Source organism: Sphaerodactylus townsendi, linkage group LG06 (assembly GCF_021028975.2).
Source record: "Sphaerodactylus townsendi isolate TG3544 linkage group LG06, MPM_Stown_v2.3, whole genome shotgun sequence".
Lineage (NCBI taxonomy): Eukaryota > Metazoa > Chordata > Lepidosauria > Squamata > Sphaerodactylidae > Sphaerodactylus > Sphaerodactylus townsendi.
The window spans coordinates 127,469,884-127,492,604 of record NC_059430.1 but is presented as its reverse complement, the minus strand read 5'-3'; the positions used below and the strand labels follow the sequence as shown (position 1 = coordinate 127,492,604).

Below are 22,721 nucleotides of genomic sequence, written 5' to 3'. Positions count from 1 at the left end.
GGGGGGGGGGGGGTGGGGGGGGGGGGGGGTGGGGGGGGGGGGGGGTGGGGGGGGGGGGGGGTGGGGGGGGGGGGGGGTGGGGGGGGGGGGGGGTGGGGGGGGGGGGGGGTGGGGGGGGGGGGGGGTGGGGGGGGGGGGGGGTGGGGGGGGGGGGGGGTGGGGGGGGGGGGGGGTGGGGGGGGGGGGGGGTGGGGGGGGGGGGGGGTGGGGGGGGGGGGGGGTGGGGGGGGGGGGGGGTGGGGGGGGGGGGGGGTGGGGGGGGGGGGGGGTGGGGGGGGGGGGGGGTGGGGGGGGGGGGGGGTGGGGGGGGGGGGGGGTGGGGGGGGGGGGGGGTGGGGGGGGGGGGGGGTGGGGGGGGGGGGGGGTGGGGGGGGGGGGGGGTGGGGGGGGGGGGGGGTGGGGGGGGGGGGGGGTGGGGGGGGGGGGGGGTGGGGGGGGGGGGGGGTGGGGGGGGGGGGGGGTGGGGGGGGGGGGGGGTGGGGGGGGGGGGGGGTGGGGGGGGGGGGGGGTGGGGGGGGGGGGGGGTGGGGGGGGGGGGGGGTGGGGGGGGGGGGGGGTGGGGGGGGGGGGGGGTGGGGGGGGGGGGGGGTGGGGGGGGGGGGGGGTGGGGGGGGGGGGGGGTGGGGGGGGGGGGGGGTGGGGGGGGGGGGGGGTGGGGGGGGGGGGGGGTGGGGGGGGGGGGGGGTGGGGGGGGGGGGGGGTGGGGGGGGGGGGGGGTGGGGGGGGGGGGGGGTGGGGGGGGGGGGGGGTGGGGGGGGGGGGGGGTGGGGGGGGGGGGGGGTGGGGGGGGGGGGGGGTGGGGGGGGGGGGGGGTGGGGGGGGGGGGGGGTGGGGGGGGGGGGGGGTGGGGGGGGGGGGGGGTGGGGGGGGGGGGGGGTGGGGGGGGGGGGGGGTGGGGGGGGGGGGGGGTGGGGGGGGGGGGGGGTGGGGGGGGGGGGGGGTGGGGGGGGGGGGGGGTGGGGGGGGGGGGGGGTGGGGGGGGGGGGGGGTGGGGGGGGGGGGGGGTGGGGGGGGGGGGGGGTGGGGGGGGGGGGGGGTGGGGGGGGGGGGGGGTGGGGGGGGGGGGGGGTGGGGGGGGGGGGGGGTGGGGGGGGGGGGGGGTGGGGGGGGGGGGGGGTGGGGGGGGGGGGGGGTGGGGGGGGGGGGGGGTGGGGGGGGGGGGGGGTGGGGGGGGGGGGGGGTGGGGGGGGGGGGGGGTGGGGGGGGGGGGGGGTGGGGGGGGGGGGGGGTGGGGGGGGGGGGGGGTGGGGGGGGGGGGGGGTGGGGGGGGGGGGGGGTGGGGGGGGGGGGGGGTGGGGGGGGGGGGGGGTGGGGGGGGGGGGGGGTGGGGGGGGGGGGGGGTGGGGGGGGGGGGGGGTGGGGGGGGGGGGGGGTGGGGGGGGGGGGGGGTGGGGGGGGGGGGGGGTGGGGGGGGGGGGGGGTGGGGGGGGGGGGGGGTGGGGGGGGGGGGGGGTGGGGGGGGGGGGGGGTGGGGGGGGGGGGGGGTGGGGGGGGGGGGGGGTGGGGGGGGGGGGGGGTGGGGGGGGGGGGGGGTGGGGGGGGGGGGGGGTGGGGGGGGGGGGGGGTGGGGGGGGGGGGGGGTGGGGGGGGGGGGGGGTGGGGGGGGGGGGGGGTGGGGGGGGGGGGGGGTGGGGGGGGGGGGGGGTGGGGGGGGGGGGGGGTGGGGGGGGGGGGGGGTGGGGGGGGGGGGGGGTGGGGGGGGGGGGGGGTGGGGGGGGGGGGGGGTGGGGGGGGGGGGGGGTGGGGGGGGGGGGGGGTGGGGGGGGGGGGGGGTGGGGGGGGGGGGGGGTGGGGGGGGGGGGGGGTGGGGGGGGGGGGGGGTGGGGGGGGGGGGGGGTGGGGGGGGGGGGGGGTGGGGGGGGGGGGGGGTGGGGGGGGGGGGGGGTGGGGGGGGGGGGGGGTGGGGGGGGGGGGGGGTGGGGGGGGGGGGGGGTGGGGGGGGGGGGGGGTGGGGGGGGGGGGGGGTGGGGGGGGGGGGGGGTGGGGGGGGGGGGGGGTGGGGGGGGGGGGGGGTGGGGGGGGGGGGGGGTGGGGGGGGGGGGGGGTGGGGGGGGGGGGGGGTGGGGGGGGGGGGGGGTGGGGGGGGGGGGGGGTGGGGGGGGGGGGGGGTGGGGGGGGGGGGGGGTGGGGGGGGGGGGGGGTGGGGGGGGGGGGGGGTGGGGGGGGGGGGGGGTGGGGGGGGGGGGGGGTGGGGGGGGGGGGGGGTGGGGGGGGGGGGGGGTGGGAGGGGGGGGGGGTGGGGAAGGGGGGGGGGGGGGGGGGGGGGTGGTGGGGGGGGGGGGTGGGGGGGGGGGGGGGGGGGGGGGGGGGGGGGGGGGGGGGGGGGGGGGGGGGGGGGGGGGGGGGGGGGGGGGGGGGGGGGGGGGGGGGGGGGGGGAGGGAGGGGGGGGGGGGGGGGGGGAGGGGGTGGGGGGGGGGGGAATAATAATAATAATAATAATAATAATAATAATAATAATAATAATAGGGTTTATAGACTGCCCTCCCCCGAAGGGCTCAGGGCGGTGGACAACATATAATAGAGCACACTAACAAGTTAAAATCCAGTAAATATAAATTAGTACGGCTCAAATAAAAATAAACCCTACCCCATTAAAATACAACATTATTAAAATGAACATTAAAACAAGATGGCACCAGCTTCAATTCTCCCAAAACCCCAAAAGGGGGACAGGGCGGTAGGATCCACTTGATGTTGGAAGATAAAAGGAGAGGAGTATGTATGTAAGGAAGATAAAAGGAGTATGTATGTATGTAAGATAAAAGGAGAGGAGTATGTATGTAAGGAAAAGGAGTATGTTTGTAAGGAAGCTTGCCATTCATACAGATACGAAGAGGATGGCATCTACCACCCCTGTTAGCAAGACTGGTTGAGTTTTTCCTTTAAGGTGCATACCTGGCGTATTTTTACTGGTTAAATATTGAATATCTCTATTACTGCTTATAATAATCTTCGTGTTTCCCTTGACCGTGCCAGTATAAACAAATCACAGTCTTTAAGGTACAATTCCTCACAGATGGACTCTACGGCATTAATCCTACCCTCGCCCGGTTTCCACCTCCAGGTTGCAAAATTCTTGAAGATTAGGGTGTGGAGGTTGAGATTTGAGGAGGGGAGGGATTCAGGGGGGTACAGTGCAATAGAGTCCATCTTCCGAAGCACCCATTTTTCAAGGGGAAATTATCTCAGTCACCTGGAGATCTCCAGCTACTACCTGGAGGTTGGTAACCCCATGATCCCACATGGGTTCCTTCCTCTGTCTCTGTCCCCTATTATATTTTGTGGCAAGCAATTTTAGAAACTGCAAGGGTGCTGTGTGTTACGGGAACGACTGCTCTTCAAAGGGAGGGAAACGTCAAATACGTAAGATTTGTCTACTTCAGTGGTGGCGAACCTATGGCACGGGTGCCAGAGGTGGCACTCAGAGCCCTCTCTGTGGGCATGCACAAACAGAGTCCCCCCCCCCCCACATCTAGGCTGGCCTGGGCCACTGGGCTCGATTATTAGCATTAAACCTAAGACCTAGTTTTGGGGAAGCAGTGTAGGTAACCCTGTTAAGCGCTGTTAAACCCCACTGATTTTCATGCGAAGAACTAAAGCATGATCCTTTACCTGGGAGTAAGCTTGGTTGCTGGCAATGGGGCTTGCTTCTGAGTAAACCCTCCTAGGGTTGTGATTCACCCGTTCAAAGAGTTGCATGGTTGCTTCAAAGCAAAGCCACCGACTACCACCAAGCTTACTCCCGAGTAACGCATGCCTTGCAACCAACTGGTTTTTCTAAACTAAAACCTCAGTATTCAGGATAAATTGCCGTGTTGGCCCTTTGCAATAAATAAGTGGTTTTTGGGTGGCAATTTGGGCACTCGGTCTCAGAAAGGTTCACCACCACTGGTCTACTTAGTTCTAGAATAATAAAATCGATGAAACTTCAGTCCACAATTACTACTCTTCCCCCTAAAAACAAAAAAAAACCCTAAGCATTTTGAGAGGGACTGGGGTACAAATCTAAACTACTTGATAAATAGCTCCAAATGATTTGAATTTAGAGAGTAAGGCGTGTATTAAAGGCAAGTAGTTTGAGAGTGTGGTTACAAGTACCAGCAAATTTTATTTGTTATTTTTATGACTTTAGAGTAATATCGGATAGCTTATATTGTCATAAAATGATACGGTAATAAAACTGTCGCAGAACATTTTCAAGTTGGAAAAAAAAACAAAGACTTTAAAAAGAAGCCAGCCCATAATTTCCGTCCAGGTCTCGCTTCGAGCCTTTGGGGAATAGGACCGGTTCCAAAATGTATGTCAGACATTCCAAAAGAGAGCGAGCAGAAACAGCCAGATCTAACAGATCCCTAGCTCGTTTTCGTCGGTAATTTAAAATTTCCATTCATCCGGCGTGGAAATTCCACATGACCTCTTTGTGCCTTCGTTCCATTGCACCCAGCATCTTTTTATAGGTAAAAGAGGAATCCTGTTCCACTTTTTAAAAGTAGAATTGATCTTCCAATTGTATTTCTACTCCAGAGAGCTTTGAGAAGGATGTAAACCTGCTTGGTTGTTGCTCCTTACATCTTTTTTTTTTTGGGGGGGGGGGGGATCTGCCTGGCCCTTTACACCGTTCAGCTTGAATGTTTTAATGCTTTTGTCGCTTCAAGGAAGATAAATCAGTGGAGAAATCCTCCTGATGCTTTTTTTTTATCCAGTGAGCAAAATCAACAGGGTTTTTTAAGTCATTTATAAGAAAAGATAGATTTAAGTCCAGTAGCATCTTAAGAGACCAATACAGTTTAACAAGGTATGCGCTTTTGAGTCAAAGATCTCTTAGTCACGCAGTGGTGGTGAACCTTTGGCACTCCAGATGTTATGGACTACAATTCCCATCAGCATGGCCAATTGGCAGTGCTGGCAGGGGCTGATGGGAATTGTAGTCCAAAACATCTGGAGTGTCAAAGGTTTGCCACCATGGAATTTGTGACTCTCAAAAGCTTACACCTTGAAAATTGTGTTGGTTCCTAAGTCACTGCTAGACTCAAATCCTTCAGTTCTACCAAGACTACAAGAAAATAATAAAATAAAGACCTGTAGCCATTAAGGCAACCTTCATAAATAACTCTTGATGCTTAAAAGAGTGAAAATGAAAAGCATCCAAGAAAAGCAGGAAGCACACTTTATTTTACCAAATGAGGAAAATCAGTTATTAGTCATATTAGTTATTAGTCATATTACGCCACTTAAGGGTACAAAGGTTTTGACTGTATAGGTCTCAGACCACTGCATGACTTGTGGGGGTGGGGGGTGAAGCTTGTAATGTAACTGCCTACGTGTGATGACGAAGAAAAGTGTTTGACCTCCACAGTTGCCTTTAAACAAGAAACACAAGAATAGAGTCAAAGGCTTTCACGGCCGGATTCAACTGGTTGTTGTGGGTTTTCCGGGCTGTGTGGCCGTGGTCTGGTGGATCTTGTTCCTAACGTTTCGACTTCCCTTTGTGATACACCTCTGAAGATAACCCAGGAAATTGCGTAGCACACCAGCTGGCTGGTAGTATAAACATCAACAATTATAGTCAAATAAATAGTCTACTATAGTCTCAAAACTCAGATGTATCTTATTGACATAAGTTCTTAAACTGTAATACAATTTTACATAACAGTGTGCTGAAATGCATCACAAATCCTAAACATAAAGAGGCATGGTTCATAAGAAGCTAAATTCCTTATTTAGTGCTATATATCTGAAACAGCAGAAAGCAAACTGCAAAAGTCCATAGAGTGCGGTGCCAGCAATATCTTGAGTGCGATGCCAGCCACAGATGCAGGCGAAACGTTCGGAACAAGATCCACCGGACCATGGCCACACAGCCCGGAAAACCCACAATAACCACAAGGATAGAGATTTGCATGCTGGTTAAACCACCCCGGAAATTGGCTGTTGTGGGTTTTCCGGGCTGTCTGGCCGTGGTCTGGTAGTTTTCGCTCCTGACGTTTCCCCTGCATCTATGCCTGCTATCTGCAGAGGCCTGTCACAGCAAGACGCGTTTCTCTCCATGGCTCTCCATCTGACTGTGACGTGCCTCTGAAGATGCCAGCCATAGATGTGGGAAAAACATCAGGAGCAAAAACTACCAGACCACGGCCACGCAGCCCGGAAGACCCACAACAGTCAGTTAATTCCAGCCGTGGGAGCCTTCCGACAATACATCCAGAAAATGTAAAGATATCAAAGAATCATCACAAAACTGAAATTTGGAGAAGAGTGATGAACGGGGGGGGGGGGGGGGGAGAGAGCTGGGAAATATCTTATTTGCTACAGAATTAGGGTAAGTCGAAGTCGATCTATGGCTACCAATCTTGATCCTCTTTGATCTGAGATTGCAAATGCCTTAACAGTCCAGGTGCTCGGGAGCAACAGCCGCAGAAGGCCATTGCTTTCACATCCTGCATGTGAGCTCCCAATGGCACCTGGTGGGCCACTGCGAGTAGCAGAGAGCTGGACTAGATGGACTCTGGTCTGATCCAGCTGGCTTGTTCTTATGTTCTTATGTTCTTAAGGGGGCAGCAGCCTAGATAGAGGCGAAGTCTCTTACACAGAGTCCTTCCCTCCCCACACACACCAACACAAATAGGCTTGACCATCTTCACACCAACCCTCCGAGGTAGGCCGTTACTAATTTCTGGTTTTGTACATATTCGCATAAGACTGTCCAGGGAGTTTATTAGCAGGTAGACACTGGAAGGGCTTGCGCCGAACCCTGCCAGTTGAAATGAGTTGTTGCTTTCAAAAGGATATCTCTTCCTGTGGAATAGACTCCCTAGAAATGTGGTCCTGGGGACCACTAAAAGGAACTCATTTCTTCCAAGCACAGGGGCAGAAAAGAGGTCTGTCTAGGGCAGCGGTTCTCAACCTGTGGGTAGCGACAACTTTGGGGGTCGAACAACCGTTTCACCGGGGTTGCCTAAGACTCTCTGCATCAGTGTTCTCCGTCTGTAAAATGGATAAATGCTCGGGTTGGGGGTCACCACAACACGAGGATCTGTATTAAAGGGTCGTGGCATTGGGAAGGTTGAGAACCACTGCCTAAGACTCTCTGCATCAGTGTTCTCCGTCTGTAAAATGGATAAGTGCTCGGGTTGGGGGTCACCACAACATGAGGATCTGTATTAAAGGGTCGCGGCATTAGGAAGGTTGAGAACCACTGCCTAAGACTCTCTGCATCAGTGTTCTCCGTCTGTAAAATGGATAAATGTTAGGGTTGGGGGTCACCACAACATGAGGATCTGTATTAAAGGGTCGCGGCATTAGGAAGGTTGAGAACCACTGCCTAAGACTCTCTGCATCAGTGTTCTCCGTCTGTAAAATGGATAAATGCTCGGGTTGGGGGTCACCACAACATGAGGATCTGTATTAAAGGGTTGCGGCATTAGGAAGGTTGAGAACCACTGCCTAAGACTCTCTGCATCAGTGTTCTCCAACTGTAAAATGGATAAGTGCTCGGGCTGGGGTCACCACAACATGAGGATCTGTATTAAAGCGTCGCGGGCATTAGGAAGGTTTGATCCACTGCTTCAGCACTCCCTGCATCAGTGTTCTCCGGCCTGTAAAATGGATAAATGCTCGGGTTGGGGGTCACCACAACATGAGGATCTGTATTAAAGGGTCGCGGCATTAGGAAGGTTGAGAACCACTGCCTAAGACTCTCTGCATCAGTGTTCTCCGTCTGTAAAATGGATAAGTGCTCGGGTTGGGGGTCACCACAACATGAGGATCTGTATTAAAGGGTCGTGGCATTAGGAAGGTTGAGAACCACTGCCTAAGACTCTCTGCATCAGTGTTCTCCGTCTGTAAAATGGATAAGTGCTCGGGTTGGGGGTCACCACAACATGAGGATCTGTATTGTGGGTCGTAAGATGAGGAAGTGCTGAGAACCACTGCCCAAGACTCTCTGCAACAGTGTTCTCGGCCTGTGTTCTGGATAAGTGCTCGGCTGGGGGTCACCACAACACGTGGATCTGTATTAAAGCGGTCGTACATTAGGAAGGTTGAGAACCACTCATCAAGACTCTCTGCATCAGTGTTCTCCTCGGCCTGTAAAATGGATAAGTGCTCGGCTAGGGGGTCACTTCACAACATGGAGGATCTGTAGCTAGCGGTCGCTGCATTAGGGAAGGTTGAGAACCACTGCCTAAGACTCTCTGCATCAGTGTTCTCCGTCTGTAAAATGGATAAATGCTCGGGTTGGGGGTCACCACAACATGAGGATCTGTATTAAAGGGTTGCGGCATTAGGAAGGTTGAGAACCACTGCCTAAGACTCTCTGCATCAGTATTCCTCCTCAGCCTGTGCTTGGATAAATGTTAGGGTTGGGGGTCACCACAACATGAGGAACTGTATTAAAGGGTTGCGGCATTAGGAAGGTTGAGAACCACTGGTCTAGGGCAATAATTCCGGAGCAGTAGCCATATCTGTGGTAAAAAATCTCTGTGTATATTACAACAAACTGCCTTTCTGCAAAGAGGAGAAACAAAGGAGTCTTTCAGCCCTTTCCACGCAGATATTCAGAGGTTCTGCGCTAGAAAAGCGGGGTCTGTCTCCAGTAGCACCTTAGAGGCCAACAAGATTTTGGGCAGTAGAAGCTTTTAAGAGCCAGCGCTCCCTTCATCAGATACTAGCAGGAAGGGAGACTTCTCATATCCCAGTCCGAACCCAGGAGGGGGGTTGCAAAGAAACAAATCAAGCCGCAGAGGTACAATGTAGAGTGGAATCCAGTTGCTTAGTGCAGAGGAGGAATATATTTCTCCCCCTCCCAAAAGTATCTCTTCCTTCTCTAATCCAGCAGGTTTTATTTTTGCACTGTACTTTTGCGACCTGAATTCTTTCTTTGCAGCCTTTGGACAGGAAAATGCAAGCTCTCCATTCCTGCCTATATCCGATAAAGGAAACTTTGACTTTCAGAAGTTTGCACTCCAAAAATCTTATTGGGTCTCTGTGGTGCTCCTGGACTCCAGTCTAATACGTTCTAACAGAAGCGTCTCTGTAAAGAGCCAGGCCAAAGAGCATATTTTGCCTTAATAACCTCATGCATCTGCTTACCTACCTGGTGATGAGCCACTGTCTTTCTTTGGACGAAATGGCTCTTTCTTCACCAAACCTAATGCTGGAATGAAAGCTTGCTCGTCCTTAACACTCCGCAAAGATGCTGTTTATTTTGGGCAGGAAACAGAGAGTCTCTCTTGTGTTTTGGAAAAAAACGCCTTCTTGGCAACCCTAACCTTTGAAATGCTGAGTAGGAACACAGAGACACAGCTATCTCATCCATTGGGGAATGAATAGTTATCTGGTTAAGAGATAAAACTAGTTGGTACCGACACCAGGAAATAAGAGCCTGGGGGGATAACTGAACGCAGTATCTGTTTTCAAGTCCCCACACAAATCTCTTACTAGAAAAGGGTTTAGCAGGAGGGTGGTGGGTAGAAACTCCTAAAGCACAAAGGGGAGAGAGGTGTCTCTAAACACGTATTGACCGTGCATCAGGAAATGGTGACTCATTGTGGCACGTCCAGGATTGAAGTCTGACTCTACCCTTCTCATTTTCCATGCTTCCCTCTCAACACAACTGGTGGAACTTCTGCGGAAGTTAGCTGACAAATTAAAACATACATAATATTTATGAAGAAGAAGAGGAGGAGGAGGAGGAGGAGGAGGAAGAGGAGGAGTTTGGATGTATATCCCCCCTTTCTCTCCTGCAGGAGACTCAAAGGGGCTGACAATCTCCTTGCCCTTCCCCCCTCACAACAAACACCCTGCGAGGTGGGTGGGGCTGAGAGAGCTCCCAAGAACTGTGACTAGCCCAAGGTCCCCCAGCTGGCGTGTGTGGGAGTGCGCAGGCTAATCTGAATTCCCCAGATAAGCCTCCACAGCTCAGGTGGCAGAGCGGGGAATCAAACCCGGTTCCTCCAGATTAGAATGCACCTGCTTTTAACCACTACGCCACTGCTGCTCCTTCATTTATATCCTGTCTTTCTCCCCAGTAGTGACCCAAACTTTACTTGATTTATATCCGGTCTTACTCCCCAGTAGGGACCCAAACGGCCTACAATAGGGGTGGCCAACCATATGGTGCTCCAGATGTTCATGGACTACAATTCCCATCAGCCCCTGCAGCATAGCCAATTGGCCGTGCTGGCAGGGGCTGATGGGAATTGTAGTCCATGAACATCTGGAGCACCATGTGGTTGGCCACCCCTGGCATTGTTCTCTCCTCCATTTTATCCTCACAACAATCCTGTGCTCCGGGATCCTCACAACAATCCTCACAACAATCCTCACAATAATCCTGGGTTAGGCTGAGAGCAGAGGTGGGATCCAGCAGGTTCTCACAGGTTCCCGAGAGTGGGTTACTAATTATTTGTGTGTGCCGAGAGGGGGTTACTAATTGGTGATTTTGCCACGTGATTTTGGCCTAGTTACTTCCCTCCTCAAAGCAGCAGCTGCAGAACTTGAAGCAGTTCCAGCAGGTGGTGGTAATCAAGGGCGTGCGTGGCAGCTCTGGCGCCATGCAGTGCATTTGCTTTCCATTTGCGAGCCCAAGGACCGGCGCAGCGGCTGCACCCTTGCCACAGCCCCTCCCCTGGAATGCCCACCCCCGTCGTGCCCCGCCCATCCCCATTGGCGCTACGCCACAGTTGGAATCCCACCACCATGGGAACCTGTTACTAAAATTTTTGGATCCCACCACTGGCTGAGAGAGTGACTGTCCCAAGGTTAGCCAGCAAGATTCCATGGCAGAGCGAAGTTTCAAACGTGGGTCTCCCCAATCCCAGCCCCACACTTTAACCACTACACTGTGTTGGCTCTTGTTCATAATAAATAATTAAAAATAATAAGATCACATTCGAAATCACATTTTAAAACCCAAAATCTTTCTGATACATCATTAAAACCAGAGCTTTAAGGGGGGGGGGAACCCAACGTTGTTGTGAGTTTTCCAGGCTATGTAGTCGTGGTCTGGTAGTTTTTGCTCCTAGCGTTTTGCCAGCCTTTGCAGGCGAAACATTAAGAGCAAAAACTATTAGACTACGGCCACGCAGCCCGGAGAACCCACAACAGCCAGTGGATTCCGATCATCAAAACCTTCGACAGTGCCTAAAAACAACCACTGAACCAAGCCAAAAACCTTTATTAGGCGTAAAACCAGAAGTACCCTACATTCCAAGTACAATAACAGGATCATTGTTATATATCATGTAGAACACGAATTAAAAATGTAGCAACTGCTTCAGAAATTTCTACATGAGGGCTGTTCAACAGCTTAGACATTTTTAGTTTGTCTGAGAGAAACATAAATTCTAGAGGTAGCAAAGCTCCCAGATCAGTCCTAATATCATTATACCTCGAACAGTAAAGCAGGATATGAGGGATTGAGTCCATAGCGTCGGGACAGTACCAACAGCAACGCTCACTTTGTGGGATGTTAAGGAAACCACCTTGAAGGTAGACAGAGGGGAATGAGTTGCACCTTGCTCTTGTCATGACCCATCTGCACTTATAGTTAACAAGCTGTTCTAAATATACAGCAGGGCTAGATTTCGGGGGTGTGATCCTAAAGGATAGAGGGGAACAGGAGCTTTGTGCAGCACTCAGGAGAGATTGGTATTCCTGGTCGTACAGTCTGATCTTTAGATGATGGTAAATTTCTGTATGGTAAAGCATATGAAGAGGACTGCCATGAGTAGAAACCCAAGGAGTAGATTTTTTTTTTCAATATGGAGCCACCACTTCAAAAGCTGAAGCTCCCTCATTTCTAGACAAACAAGAAACGCCTTCTCCTGCAGGTGGAAGATGCCCAAGGGTTTCCAAATGGCTGGGGGGGGGGGCCTTAGAACCCTTGCAGATCAATCTCCGGCACTTTTCAGAGGGAACCCCCCCCCCCCGAAACATCTGACAAAGAGAGCTTTGACTCTCCAAAGCTCATGCCCTGAAAATCTCTTCGGTCCCTAAGGTGCCCCTGGATTCGAATCTAGCTCTCCTACTGCAGAGCAAAACAGCTACTCAGTGAAACCCCTGAAAGATGGCTTGCTTTCCTGCCTCGAGGGGACGTAGGGCTCATTATAGGGGGCTGTATCACATAGGCCAGTGGTGGCGAACCTTTGGCACTCCAGATGTTATGGTCTACAATTCCCATCAGCCAATTGGCCATGCTGGCAGGGGCTGATGGGAATTGTAGTCCATAACACCTGGAGTGCCAAAGGTTCGCCACCACGGACATAGGCTGACCATGTGGAACCAGATGTGTGTCCATTCCCCAGAAGCACGTCACCAGCTGCAAGTTGGGAGATAGCAGGAGATTGTGGCATGGAGCCTGAGGAGGGCGGGGCTTGTGGAGGAGAGAGACTTCATTGGTATCTCATGCCATTTAGACTCCGCCTTCTCTGTCACCTGAAGATCAGTTGGAATCCCAGGAGACCGCCGGCTACCACCTGCAGGTTGGTCACCTCACCCAGAAGGATTGGTTAGAATTTGATCCCCAGGTTTGCACAAGGGGTTTGCATCCCGCGTCACACCCATTTTGAGGTACAGAAACCTGGTTGTGGCTGCACGGTGAGATGCACGCTTTCTCGCCTTCTCCTTGATTCACCGCTCCCCCTTTTTATGCAGCTACTCCCCGGAAACAAAGGCGCGAACGGACCACCTTCACCCGGGCCCAGCTGGATATTCTGGAGGCGCTCTTCGCCAAGACTCGCTACCCCGACATCTTCATGCGCGAAGAGGTGGCCCTGAAAATCAATCTGCCTGAATCCAGAGTACAGGTATGTGTGTGGGGGGCGGGGGGGGGGGGAGGGGAAGCAGCCATGTGCTAGCACACTGATCTGTGATTGGTACTGACTGTTCAAGTGAAACTAAGCGACAAAAACCTTTTAAATAAATGACACCAGTGTGTAACGGACTTCCCTCTGGGACACACCGCTGAAGATGCCAGCCACAGATGCAGGCGAAACATTAGGAGCAAGATCTACCAGACCACGGCCACACAGCCCGGAAAACCCACCACAACCAACGTCAACATCAACAACCTTTATTGGCATAATAATACGGTTCCATAAACAATAAATTAATTCAGCCACACAAAGGAGAAAAAAGAGGAGAGAGGGAAATGTGTGTGTGTGTGTGTGTGTGTGTGTGTACCCTGTTTCTCCGAAAATAAGACATCCCCTGAGAATAAGACGTAGTAGAGGTTTTGCTGACGTGCTAAATATAAAGCATCCCCTGAAAGTAAGACATAGCAAAGTTTTTGTTTGGAAGCATGCCCGTCGAACAGAACACCAGAGCAGGCAGCTGTGGAGCGGAAAAATAAGACATCCCCTGAAAATAAGACATAGCGCATCTTGGGGAGCAAAAATTGATATAAGACACTGTCTTATTTTCGGAGAAACACGGTATGTATATATGTATGTATGTATTATGTATGTATGTATGTATGTATGTATGTATGTATGTGTAGGTAGGTAGGTAGGTAGGTAGGTAGGTAGGTAGGTAGGTAGGTAGGTAGGTAGGTAGGTATACATATAAAATGAAATGAAAAGGAAGAAGAGGAAAGAGGTATTAATCAGGTTTACCCTTGGAACTCTGAATTATAAATAGGTCAAAAAAATTGGCTACTGGATCTGTTACATCACTGCTGGTATCATCTAAGAAGAAAACAATTTTCTGCGAGTTGGAAACGTGCTCTTTTTAAACTAACAATGGCGATAGCAATTTTGCTCTAAGAGCCGTATAAAGGGGGCAGTAGAATAAGATAGAGCGACATTTGTTCTTCGATACAGGATCATAGTTCTCCATAATCCCCGCCAGCATCATTGGTAGGGATTATGGGAACTGTGAACCATAACATCTGAGGGCCGCTAATTTGACAACGTGCTATAGAGTCTGGCTACAGTCCCCACTGCATGCACAGTTCTTTTGATCAGGGGTCTTTCAGTTCCAGGGTTCCAGATAAGTTCATAGACTACAATTCCCGTGAGCTCTACCAGTTGGCCATGCTGGCAGGGGTTGATGGGAATTGTAGTCCATGAACATCTGGAGGGCCATAGTTTGAAGATCCCTGCCTTTGATGGTAAGGGATGTCAGCAAATGTCCCTGTCAGTGCAGCTGATGGAAGAGCCTTCCAACGGGCCAACATCATTGCTCTGCGTAACCTGGGCGAAATTATTTGATAGAGATATGCAGGGGATCCCCGGGGCAATAGGTGAGCAGGCCCTAGCAGCCTTTTCAATTAAAAACGGATGTTCCTTTTTGTTAGAGGTGGAAAGTTCTGTCAATTCTCAGCTGACTTACGGTGACTCCATAGGATTTTCAAGGCAAGAGACATTCAGAGGGGCTTTGTCATTTCGCGCCTCTGAATAGCATAACAAACATAAGAAGGAGCCTGCTTGATCAGACCAGAGTCCATCTAGTCCAGACCGTGTTTTCCGATAAATAGAATTCATCAGTTCCTCTGTCAGCATGGCCAATTGGCCATGCTGGTAGGGGCTGATGGGAATTGTAGTTCCTGAACATCTGGAGAGCCGCAGGTTCCCTACCCCGATCTAGTCCAGCACTCTGCTCCTTGCAGTGGTCCACCAGGTGCCTTTGGGAGCTCACCTGCAGGATGTGAAAGCAATGGCCTTCTGCTGCTGCTGCTCCTGAGCACCTGGTCTGCTGAGGCATTTGCAATCTGAGATCAAGGAGGATCCAGATTGGTAGCCATAAATCGACTTCTCCTCCATAAATCTGTCCAAGCCCCTTTTCAAGCTATCCAGGTTAATGGCCATCACCACCTCCTGTGGCGGCATATTCCAAACACCAATCACACGTTGCGGGAAGGAATGTTTCCTTTTATTAGCAACCCTGAACTTCCTTGGTCATCTCCCAGTTAAGCAATAAGGGCTGGACTCAGGGGCGTAGCTAGGGAAAATGTAGCCCGGGACAAAATCTGAGTTTTGCGCCCCCCCCCCCCATTGGCAGCTGCCCTCCACCATTACTACCCAGAGCAGCCGAGGGGAGGAAGAGAGTCGCCCAGGCCACCCCCTGCCCTCCCAAGCAGCGGATCGCCCCCCCCCCAGATCAAGACCTGGCTGGGGCTGCCCTCAGCTGCTCTGGGGGTGTTTTGGGCATGCTCGGTGGGCGGCAGGGCCTTCTGCAGGGATTTTTCTCCTGTAAAAGAGCTGGAGACTTTCTTGCAGGCTCTTTTACAGGAGGAAAATCCCTGCAGAAGGCCCTGCCGGCCACGGAGCGCGCCAAACACACCCCCAGAACAGCCCAGGGGAGGAAGAGAGTCGCCCAGGCCACCCCCTGCCCTCCCAAGCAGCGCCGCCCCCGCCCGCCCAGTGCCTGCTGCTTACCTGACTTGTTGTTTGTCTTCAGGCTCCGGCAGGCAGGCGCTCCGGGACTGCTGGTGGCTCATGGATGTGGAAAGGGCTCCCTTTACGGCAGCCTTTCCGTTGCTCCTCTTCAAGCCACCAGGTCACATGTGGTGCCTGTTCAAGCTGTGGGCCCTCCCCCTCGAACTCCCCACCCCTCAGGCAGCCTCAGCAGGCCCACAAGGAGGCCTGCTTGGGCTGCACGTCTGCCCCAGCAAGGCCAGGCATGTCCAGCAGCCAGCAGCCGCCGCTGCCGCCCCCCACGTGGCCTGGCAGGAGCCCGCCCGGGGTGGACCGCCCCGGATGTCCCCGTCGGAGCTACGCCAGTGGCTGGACTTGCTTAACTTCAAAGATCTCACGGCGTCAGGCTAGTCTGGGCCATCCAGGTCTGTGCAATACCATTTATTCGACCTACCAGATGCCACAAACCACTGCAGAAGCTTTTGAGTTGGTTTTACAGCGTATCTTGAAGTGTCTTCTTCCTTTGTCCTACTTTTTACAACATGTAGCCTGAAGAAGAGATCTGCAGAACTCAAAAGCCTGCATACTGTGATGTGGCATTTGGTTAGTCTTCCCTAATGTAGCTGCTTGAGCTCTTTCTTGCCTCCAGGTTCCAGGTAAGGCACCTTCTGCAGAAAGGCACCTGTTTGAAGGTGAACGGTGCCTTTCTGTAGAATTATTCAGGCAGGTGCCTTTTAAAAATGCAGAAATGGTAGGAAAAGCTTGGAACGTTCCATTTGACTTTTGTTAGAGAGAGAGAGAGAGGTGTGTAATAATCCACCCACCAGCCCATCATACTTAAGAATATTTTCCGGAGTATTTTCGGGTAACTGGAATTGCTTGGCAGCAGGCAAAGGCAAACTCTCTGAATGTCTCTTGCCTTGAAAACTCTATGACCGTGGTAGCAAACCTATGGCACTCCAGATGTTCATGGACTACAATTCCCATCAGCCCCTGCCAGCATGGCCTGGGGTGGCCAACCTCTGGTGCTCCAGATGTTCATGGACTACAATTCCCATCAGCCCCTGCCAGCATGGCCTGGGGTGGCCAACCTCTGGTGCTCCAGATGTTCATGGACTACAATTCCCATCAGCCCCTGCCAGCATGGCCTGGGGTGGCAAACCTCTGGTGCTCCAGATGTTCATGGACTGCAATTCCCATCAGCCCTGCCAGCATGTCCTAGGGTGGCCAACCTCTGGTGCTCCAGATGTTCATGGACTACAATTCCCATCAGCCCCTGCCAGCATGGCCAATTGGCCATGCTGACAGGGGCTGATGGGAAAGTGTAGTCCATGAACATCTGGAGTGCCATAGGTTTGCCATCATTGCCCTATGAGGTTGCCACAAGTCAGCTGTGACTTGGTGGCAAAAAAAGTTTGGGTTACCAACTCCTCCTGGCTACCATTGGGGGATGGAGTTGCCAGATCTTGGAGATTTGGAGATGGAGTCTGGAGAGAACAAGGGGGCGCACGTGCCCCAGACGCAGCTCCCCCTCACTCCAGCCTTGGCTAGTTGCCTAAAACCATACAGGGTAGGCGCCCAGCAAACCTCTGAGGGAAGATCATTCCAAAACCTGGGGGTAATCACAGAGAAAGCCATCCTACAAGCCTCTGCCCACTGTATCTCAGCAGGGGAGGGGGTACCACAAGGAGAGCCCCCCCTCCTGTGTCCTCAGTGCCCGGGAAAGTACATACAGGTACAGGGGTTCCTTTAGGTCGGCAGGGTCCAAGTCACCTAGGACAGTGATAGCGAACCGTTTCGAGACGGAGTGCCCAAATTGCAACCCAAAACCCACTTATTTATCGCAAAGTGCCAACACGGCAATTTGACCTGAATGCTGAGATTTTAGTTTAGAAAAAAGTTGCCTCCAAGCCGCGCTTTACTCGCGAGTAAGCTTGGTGAAGCAACCGTGCAACACTTTGAAAGGGTGAATCACAACCTTAGGAGGGTTTGCTCAGAAGCAAGCCCCATTGCCAGCAACTGAGTTTACTCCCAGGTAAACTGAGTTTACTCCCTGAGCCTTTGGGGAGGGCGGTGTATAAAACAAACAAACAAACAAACAAATAAAAGGATCATGCCCAGGCCAGCCTAGATTGTGTGTGTGTGGGGTGTGTGTGATTTTCTGCCTCCTCCCCCCACAACGAACTCTGTACACGTGTGCCCACAGAAAGGGCTCTGAGTGCCACCTCTGGCACCCGTGCCATAGGTTCGCCACCACTGACCTAGGACAGTGATGGCGAACCTTTTCAAGACCGAGTGCCCAAACTGCAATCCAGAACCCACTTATTTATTGCAAAGTGCCAATGCGGCAATTTAACCTGAATACTGAGGTTTTAGTATAGAAAAAACGGTTGGCTCCAAGGAGCGCATTACTCGAGAGTAAGCTTGGTGGTAGTCGGTGGCTTTGCTTTGCTTTGCACTTTGCTTTGAAGTGCTGCACAAGCGGGTGAATCACGACCCTAGGAGGGTTTACTCAGAAGCAAACCCCATTGCCAGCAACCGAGCTTACTCCCAGGTAAAGGATCACGCTTTCGTTCTTCCCATGAAAATCAGTGGGGTTTAACAGCGCTTAACAGGGTTACCTACACTGCTTCCCCAAAACTAGGTCTTAGGCTTAATGCTAATAATCTCCCTGAAATAATTACACTATTATCACATGATGAACTCTGTGCACGCGTGCCCACAGAGAGGGCTCCGAGTGCCACCTCTGGCACCCGTGCCATAGGTTCGCCACCGCTGACCTAGGACATAGAGTTCTCCGGAATTATAATTGATCTCCAGACTTCAGAGATCAGTTACCTTGGAGAAAATAGGTGCGTTGGAGAGCGGACTGTGTATTCTTCTTCTGCTCCCTCCCCTCCCCGCTTCGCATGCCCCTCCTCTATCCAAGCTGGGAAATTTCCAGGAATTTCCCATCGAGTCGTCGGCAGCCCTACCTGCCCAGTTTTGCCAGGTACGGAGTTAAAATTAAAGCTATGACTGGGTCCCTGTTGGGTCTCTGTTCCTCTATAGCAGGGGTGTCAAACTAGCGGCCCTCCAGATGTTCATGAACTGCAATTCCCATCAGTCCCTCCCAACATGAGCATTGGCTATGCTGGCAAGGGCTGATGGGAACTGTAGTTCATGAACATCTGCAGGGCCGCAAGTTTGACACCTGTGCTCTATAGATAGGTTAAGGACTCTGCTTTCACACATGCTGAAAAGTACTTCCAGTGCACTTTGCAGCTGCATTTAACCGCATGGAATGGCAAAAGTGCATTGAAAGTGGATTGGAAGGCATTCTGGATATGAAAGCAGCGGGCCCACAGAAGGCTGGTTCGTGGCCTCTGCTGACCTTCCAATTCATTTGGCTGCCACCTTTCCTTGCGGTGCTGCACAAGCGTGTTGTAAACAAAATGGAAGACAAAAAATAAGCGTGTGTCTTGTCAGTAAGCGCCTGAAAGGTCTCCCGTTCAGACTGACGGATAGCTACAAGCCTCACTGCTGTGTTATCGCCTACCTGCCACTCAGTTCAGACTTCTTGCTGTGTTATCGCCTACCTGCCACTCAGTTCAGACTTCTTGCTGTGTTATCGCCTACCTGCCACTCAGTTCAGACTTCTTGCTGTGTTATCGCCTACCTGCCACTCAGTTCAGACTTCTTGCTGTGTTATCGCCTACCTGCCGCTCAGTTCAGACTTCTTGCTGTGTTATCGCCTACCTGCCGCTCAGTTCAGACTTCTTGCTGTGTTATCGCCTACCTGCCACTCAGTTCAGACTTCTTGCTGTGTTATCGCCTACCTGCCGCTCAGTTCAGACTTCTTGCTGTGTTATTGCCTACCTGCCACTCAGTTCAGACTTCTTGCTGTGTTGTCGCCTACCTGCCACTCAGTTCAGACTTCTTGACCACCCCAGGCAGATCCATCCCTGTCGTTCCAGTCTGTTTTTATCCCAGTGCAATGGGTCCCCGCAGAACCCAGGCCCTTGTTTTTGGTTCCACCGCCGAAATTTTCACCAGCCTTTTCTTCGCTCCACCCTTCTTGCAGGTGTGGTTCAAGAATCGCCGGGCCAAATGCCGCCAGCAGCAACAGCAGAGCACGGGCCAGGCCAAGGCGCGCCCGGCCAAGAAGAAGACCTCTCCTGCCCGGGAGACCAGCTCAGAAACCAGCACCAATGGTCAGTACAGCCCCCCGCCGACTGGCACATCCGTTACGCCCAGCTCTAGTGCCAGCGCCACCGTCTCCATCTGGAGCCCGGCCTCCATCTCCCCGATTCCAGACCCCCTGTCTGCCTCCACTACCCCCTGCATGCAAAGATCCACCGGCTACCCCATGACCTATACCCAGGCCCCCGGTTACACCCAGACCTACGCCGGATCCACCTCCTACTTCAGTGGCCTCGACTGCAGCTCCTACCTGTCTCCCATGCACCCGCAGCTGTCTGCCCCCGGAGCCGCGTTGAGCCCCATCGCTACCCCCACCATGGGTAGCCACCTGAGCCAGTCTCCGGCCTCCTTGTCCAGCCAGGGCTACGGCACAGCCGGGCTGGGTTTCGGCTCCGTGGATTGCCTAGACTACAAAGACCAGACCTCCTCCTGGAAGCTCAACTTCAACACCACCGACTGCTTGGATTACAAAGACCAGAGCTCGTGGAAATTCCAAGTCTTGTGAAAGTCCAGGTTTGCTCCACTCGCTTCCCTTTGAAGAAGTTCCTCCTCCTGTCGCGTAGCACCTTGAGACAGCTTCCTCCTCCCACCCCTTGGGGTGTGACCCGCCCACCCACCCGTCCGCCCACCCAGCTTGCTTCTTCTCTCCTCCCCACTTGATCTTCCAGACTCTTCCGGAAAGCGGAGAAGCCTTTGCGCCCTCCAGATCAGCACCGAGGGGGTTTGGCTCGATTGTCAAACGCAGATTTTTGGCACCACTCAGTCTTTCTCCGCTGTTTTCGGAGACCCTCATCTGACAACGGGTTGGGAACGGTGGATCCACACGGACGCTAGGAACTCAAGACCAGCTTGGACATGTAACTCCTTCAGATACTTGACTTGAACTCGGTGACCGGTAGCCGATCGCCTCCTCCCACCAAGTGGGCCGAAGTTCAAAATCTTGGTCTGGGGGAGACCTGAACTCCAGGATGTGTTTTACAAAACCAGCATCAAAGCCCACCAGGTTGGGGTCTTCACTCGGCACGTTCTTGGGTACGGCAGATTCCTCAGAAGAACCTGTTGAGAGACAGCTGCCCCAGAAGTCCTGTTTCCTCTTTTCCCCCTTTTCACGCTGCCTCTTCTGGGTCTTAAGAGATAGCAGCGTCGGTCGCTTGGACGGGACTTTTTCACCACGGGGTGTGCTTCCCGAATGTTGCCTTGCAGCCATTTTGAGAGGCAATAGTGAGGAGAGAATGAGTGGAAGGAAGGGCGTCCATTTTGATTTTCCACTTCAGGCGCTGCAGTGTCTTGGTTTGACGCTGGGTGTATTATTTTCAAACCCATCGTGATTCTCTTTGGACTACACTCTTTATACTCAGACGGTCTTTTAACGAAAACAGCTATGGGCAGATGGGAAGGGGCACACGGCCCTATCTTGGGGAGCAGTTTGGACTAGTGAAGACAATGAGGGCAGCTTCAGTTTTTCCACAGAACAAGCGACCCACTCCCATTTTGACTGAATGAAAATAGCAGACGGTAATCTTGTTCTCCGTGTTGTGTGAAAGCTTATCTGAGGTCTAAGATTTAAGTCCCCTAGTGCCTGAGAAGGCCAACAAGATTTCCAGGGTATAAGCTTTCAGACTAGCCCGATCTTGTCAGATCTCGGAAGCTACGTAGGGTTGGCCCTGGACAGTCCTTGGATGGGAGACTAGCAAGGGTGACTCTGCAGATACAGGCAATGGCAAACCACCTCTGAAGGTCTCTTGCCCTGACTTGGATGGCCAAGGCTAGACTGATCTCAGAAGCTCAGCAGGGTCAGCCCAGCTTAGTCTTTAGATGGGAGACCACCGAGGAAACCCAGGGTCACTGTGCAGAGGAAAATAATGGCAAACCACCTCCGCTTGTCTCTGTCCTGCCTAATTTCATTAACTCCTGGAAACTAAACAGGGTTGACCGTGATCAGTGTTTGGATGGGAGACCACAGAGGAAGACCAGGGTTGCTATGCAGAGGTCGGCAATGGCAAACCACCTCTGAAGGTATCTTGCCCTGATATGGACAACCAAGGCTAGACTGATCTCAGAAGCTCAGTAGGGTCAGCCCAGTTTAGTCTTTAGATGGGAGACCACTGAGGAAACCCAGGGTCACTGTGCAGAGGAAAATAATGGCAAACCACCTCCGCTTGTCCCTGTCCTGCCTAATTTCATTAGCTCCTGGAAACTAAACAGGGTTGACCATGGTCAGTGTTTGGATAGGAGACCACCAAGGAAGACCAGGGTCACTATGCAGAGGTCGGCAATGGCAAACCACCTCTGAATGTCTCCTGCCCTGATTTGGATGACCAAGGCTAGACTGGTCTCAGAAGCTAATCAGGGTCAACCCAGGGTCAGCCCAGGAACCCAGGGTTGCTATGCAGAGAAAGACAATGGCAAACCACCTCAGCTTGTCTTTGCCCTGCCCTGGATGGCCCAGGTTAGTCTAATCTCATCAGCTCCTGGAAGCTAAAAAGGGTTGGCCCTGGTCAGTGCTTGGATGGGAGACCACCAAGGAAGACGAGGGTTGCTACGCAGAAGTCGGCCATGGCAAACCACCTCCGTTGGTTGCTTGCCTTGAAAACCCCACAAGGGTTGCCATAAGTCAACTGCGATTCGGAAAGAAAAGAAAGCTTTCGAGAGCCAGAGCACCTTTCGTCAGATACAGAATTGTAGGCAGATAAAAGTTGTTGTTAATTTCCCCCTGGTCAGTTGGCAACTCTATTGGATTCAGCATCTCTGACTACCAACACACAAATGGTTTATGTATATAAAAAATCCAGAATTAGTTATCGTGCTTGGGTTCATGGATATAGAATCTCATTTTTTGGGGGGGTTGTTTTTTGTTGGTTATGTCCAGATAAATTTTATTTAGGGGAAATGGGGAGGGGGGGCGAGATCTAACTTTTTCTAGTTTAAGCTTCCTTTGAATCAGGATTTTATCAGAACAGAAGAAGAGTTTGATGAATATTTGTAAAGAATACGATTACTTTTTCCCCTGACACATTACAGAACTCAGCTTTTTAAATTAAAAAAAAAGAGAGATTCTCTTTTGCAAACACTATTAGAAATTTCTTAGTCCTAGTTTTGCTAGTTGTTTAAAAAAAAATGAAACGAGAAAAGAAAAAATATTCCTTTTTGCTGTAGCTGAAAAACACACACGTCTGGGCGAG

The 22,721-nt window shown here is 53.5% G+C and overlaps 1 protein-coding gene across 1 annotated transcript; it reads left to right on the top strand.

Annotated features, from left to right (window-relative positions):
* Window positions 1-12,636: 12,636 nt before the first annotated feature.
* On the top strand, window positions 12,637-21,300 carry CRX (cone-rod homeobox). Its single transcript, XM_048501974.1, has 2 exons — window positions 12,637-12,807; window positions 19,421-21,300. Exons 1-2 carry the CDS (start codon window positions 12,757-12,759, stop codon window positions 20,042-20,044), a joined length of 675 nt encoding a protein of 224 aa, XP_048357931.1. The 5' UTR covers window positions 12,637-12,756; the 3' UTR covers window positions 20,045-21,300.
* Window positions 21,301-22,721: the final 1,421 nt, after the last annotated feature.

Excerpts from the sequence above, each read along its gene's own strand:
- CRX (XM_048501974.1), top strand. The coding sequence starts at position 12,757 with ATGCGCGAAGAGGTGGCCCTGAAAATCAATCTGCCTGAATCCAGAGTA. Across the intron at positions 12,808-19,420 it reads TGCCTGAATCCAGAGTACAG|GTGTGGTTCAAGAATCGCCG; the intron begins GTATGTGTGTGG and ends CCCTTCTTGCAG.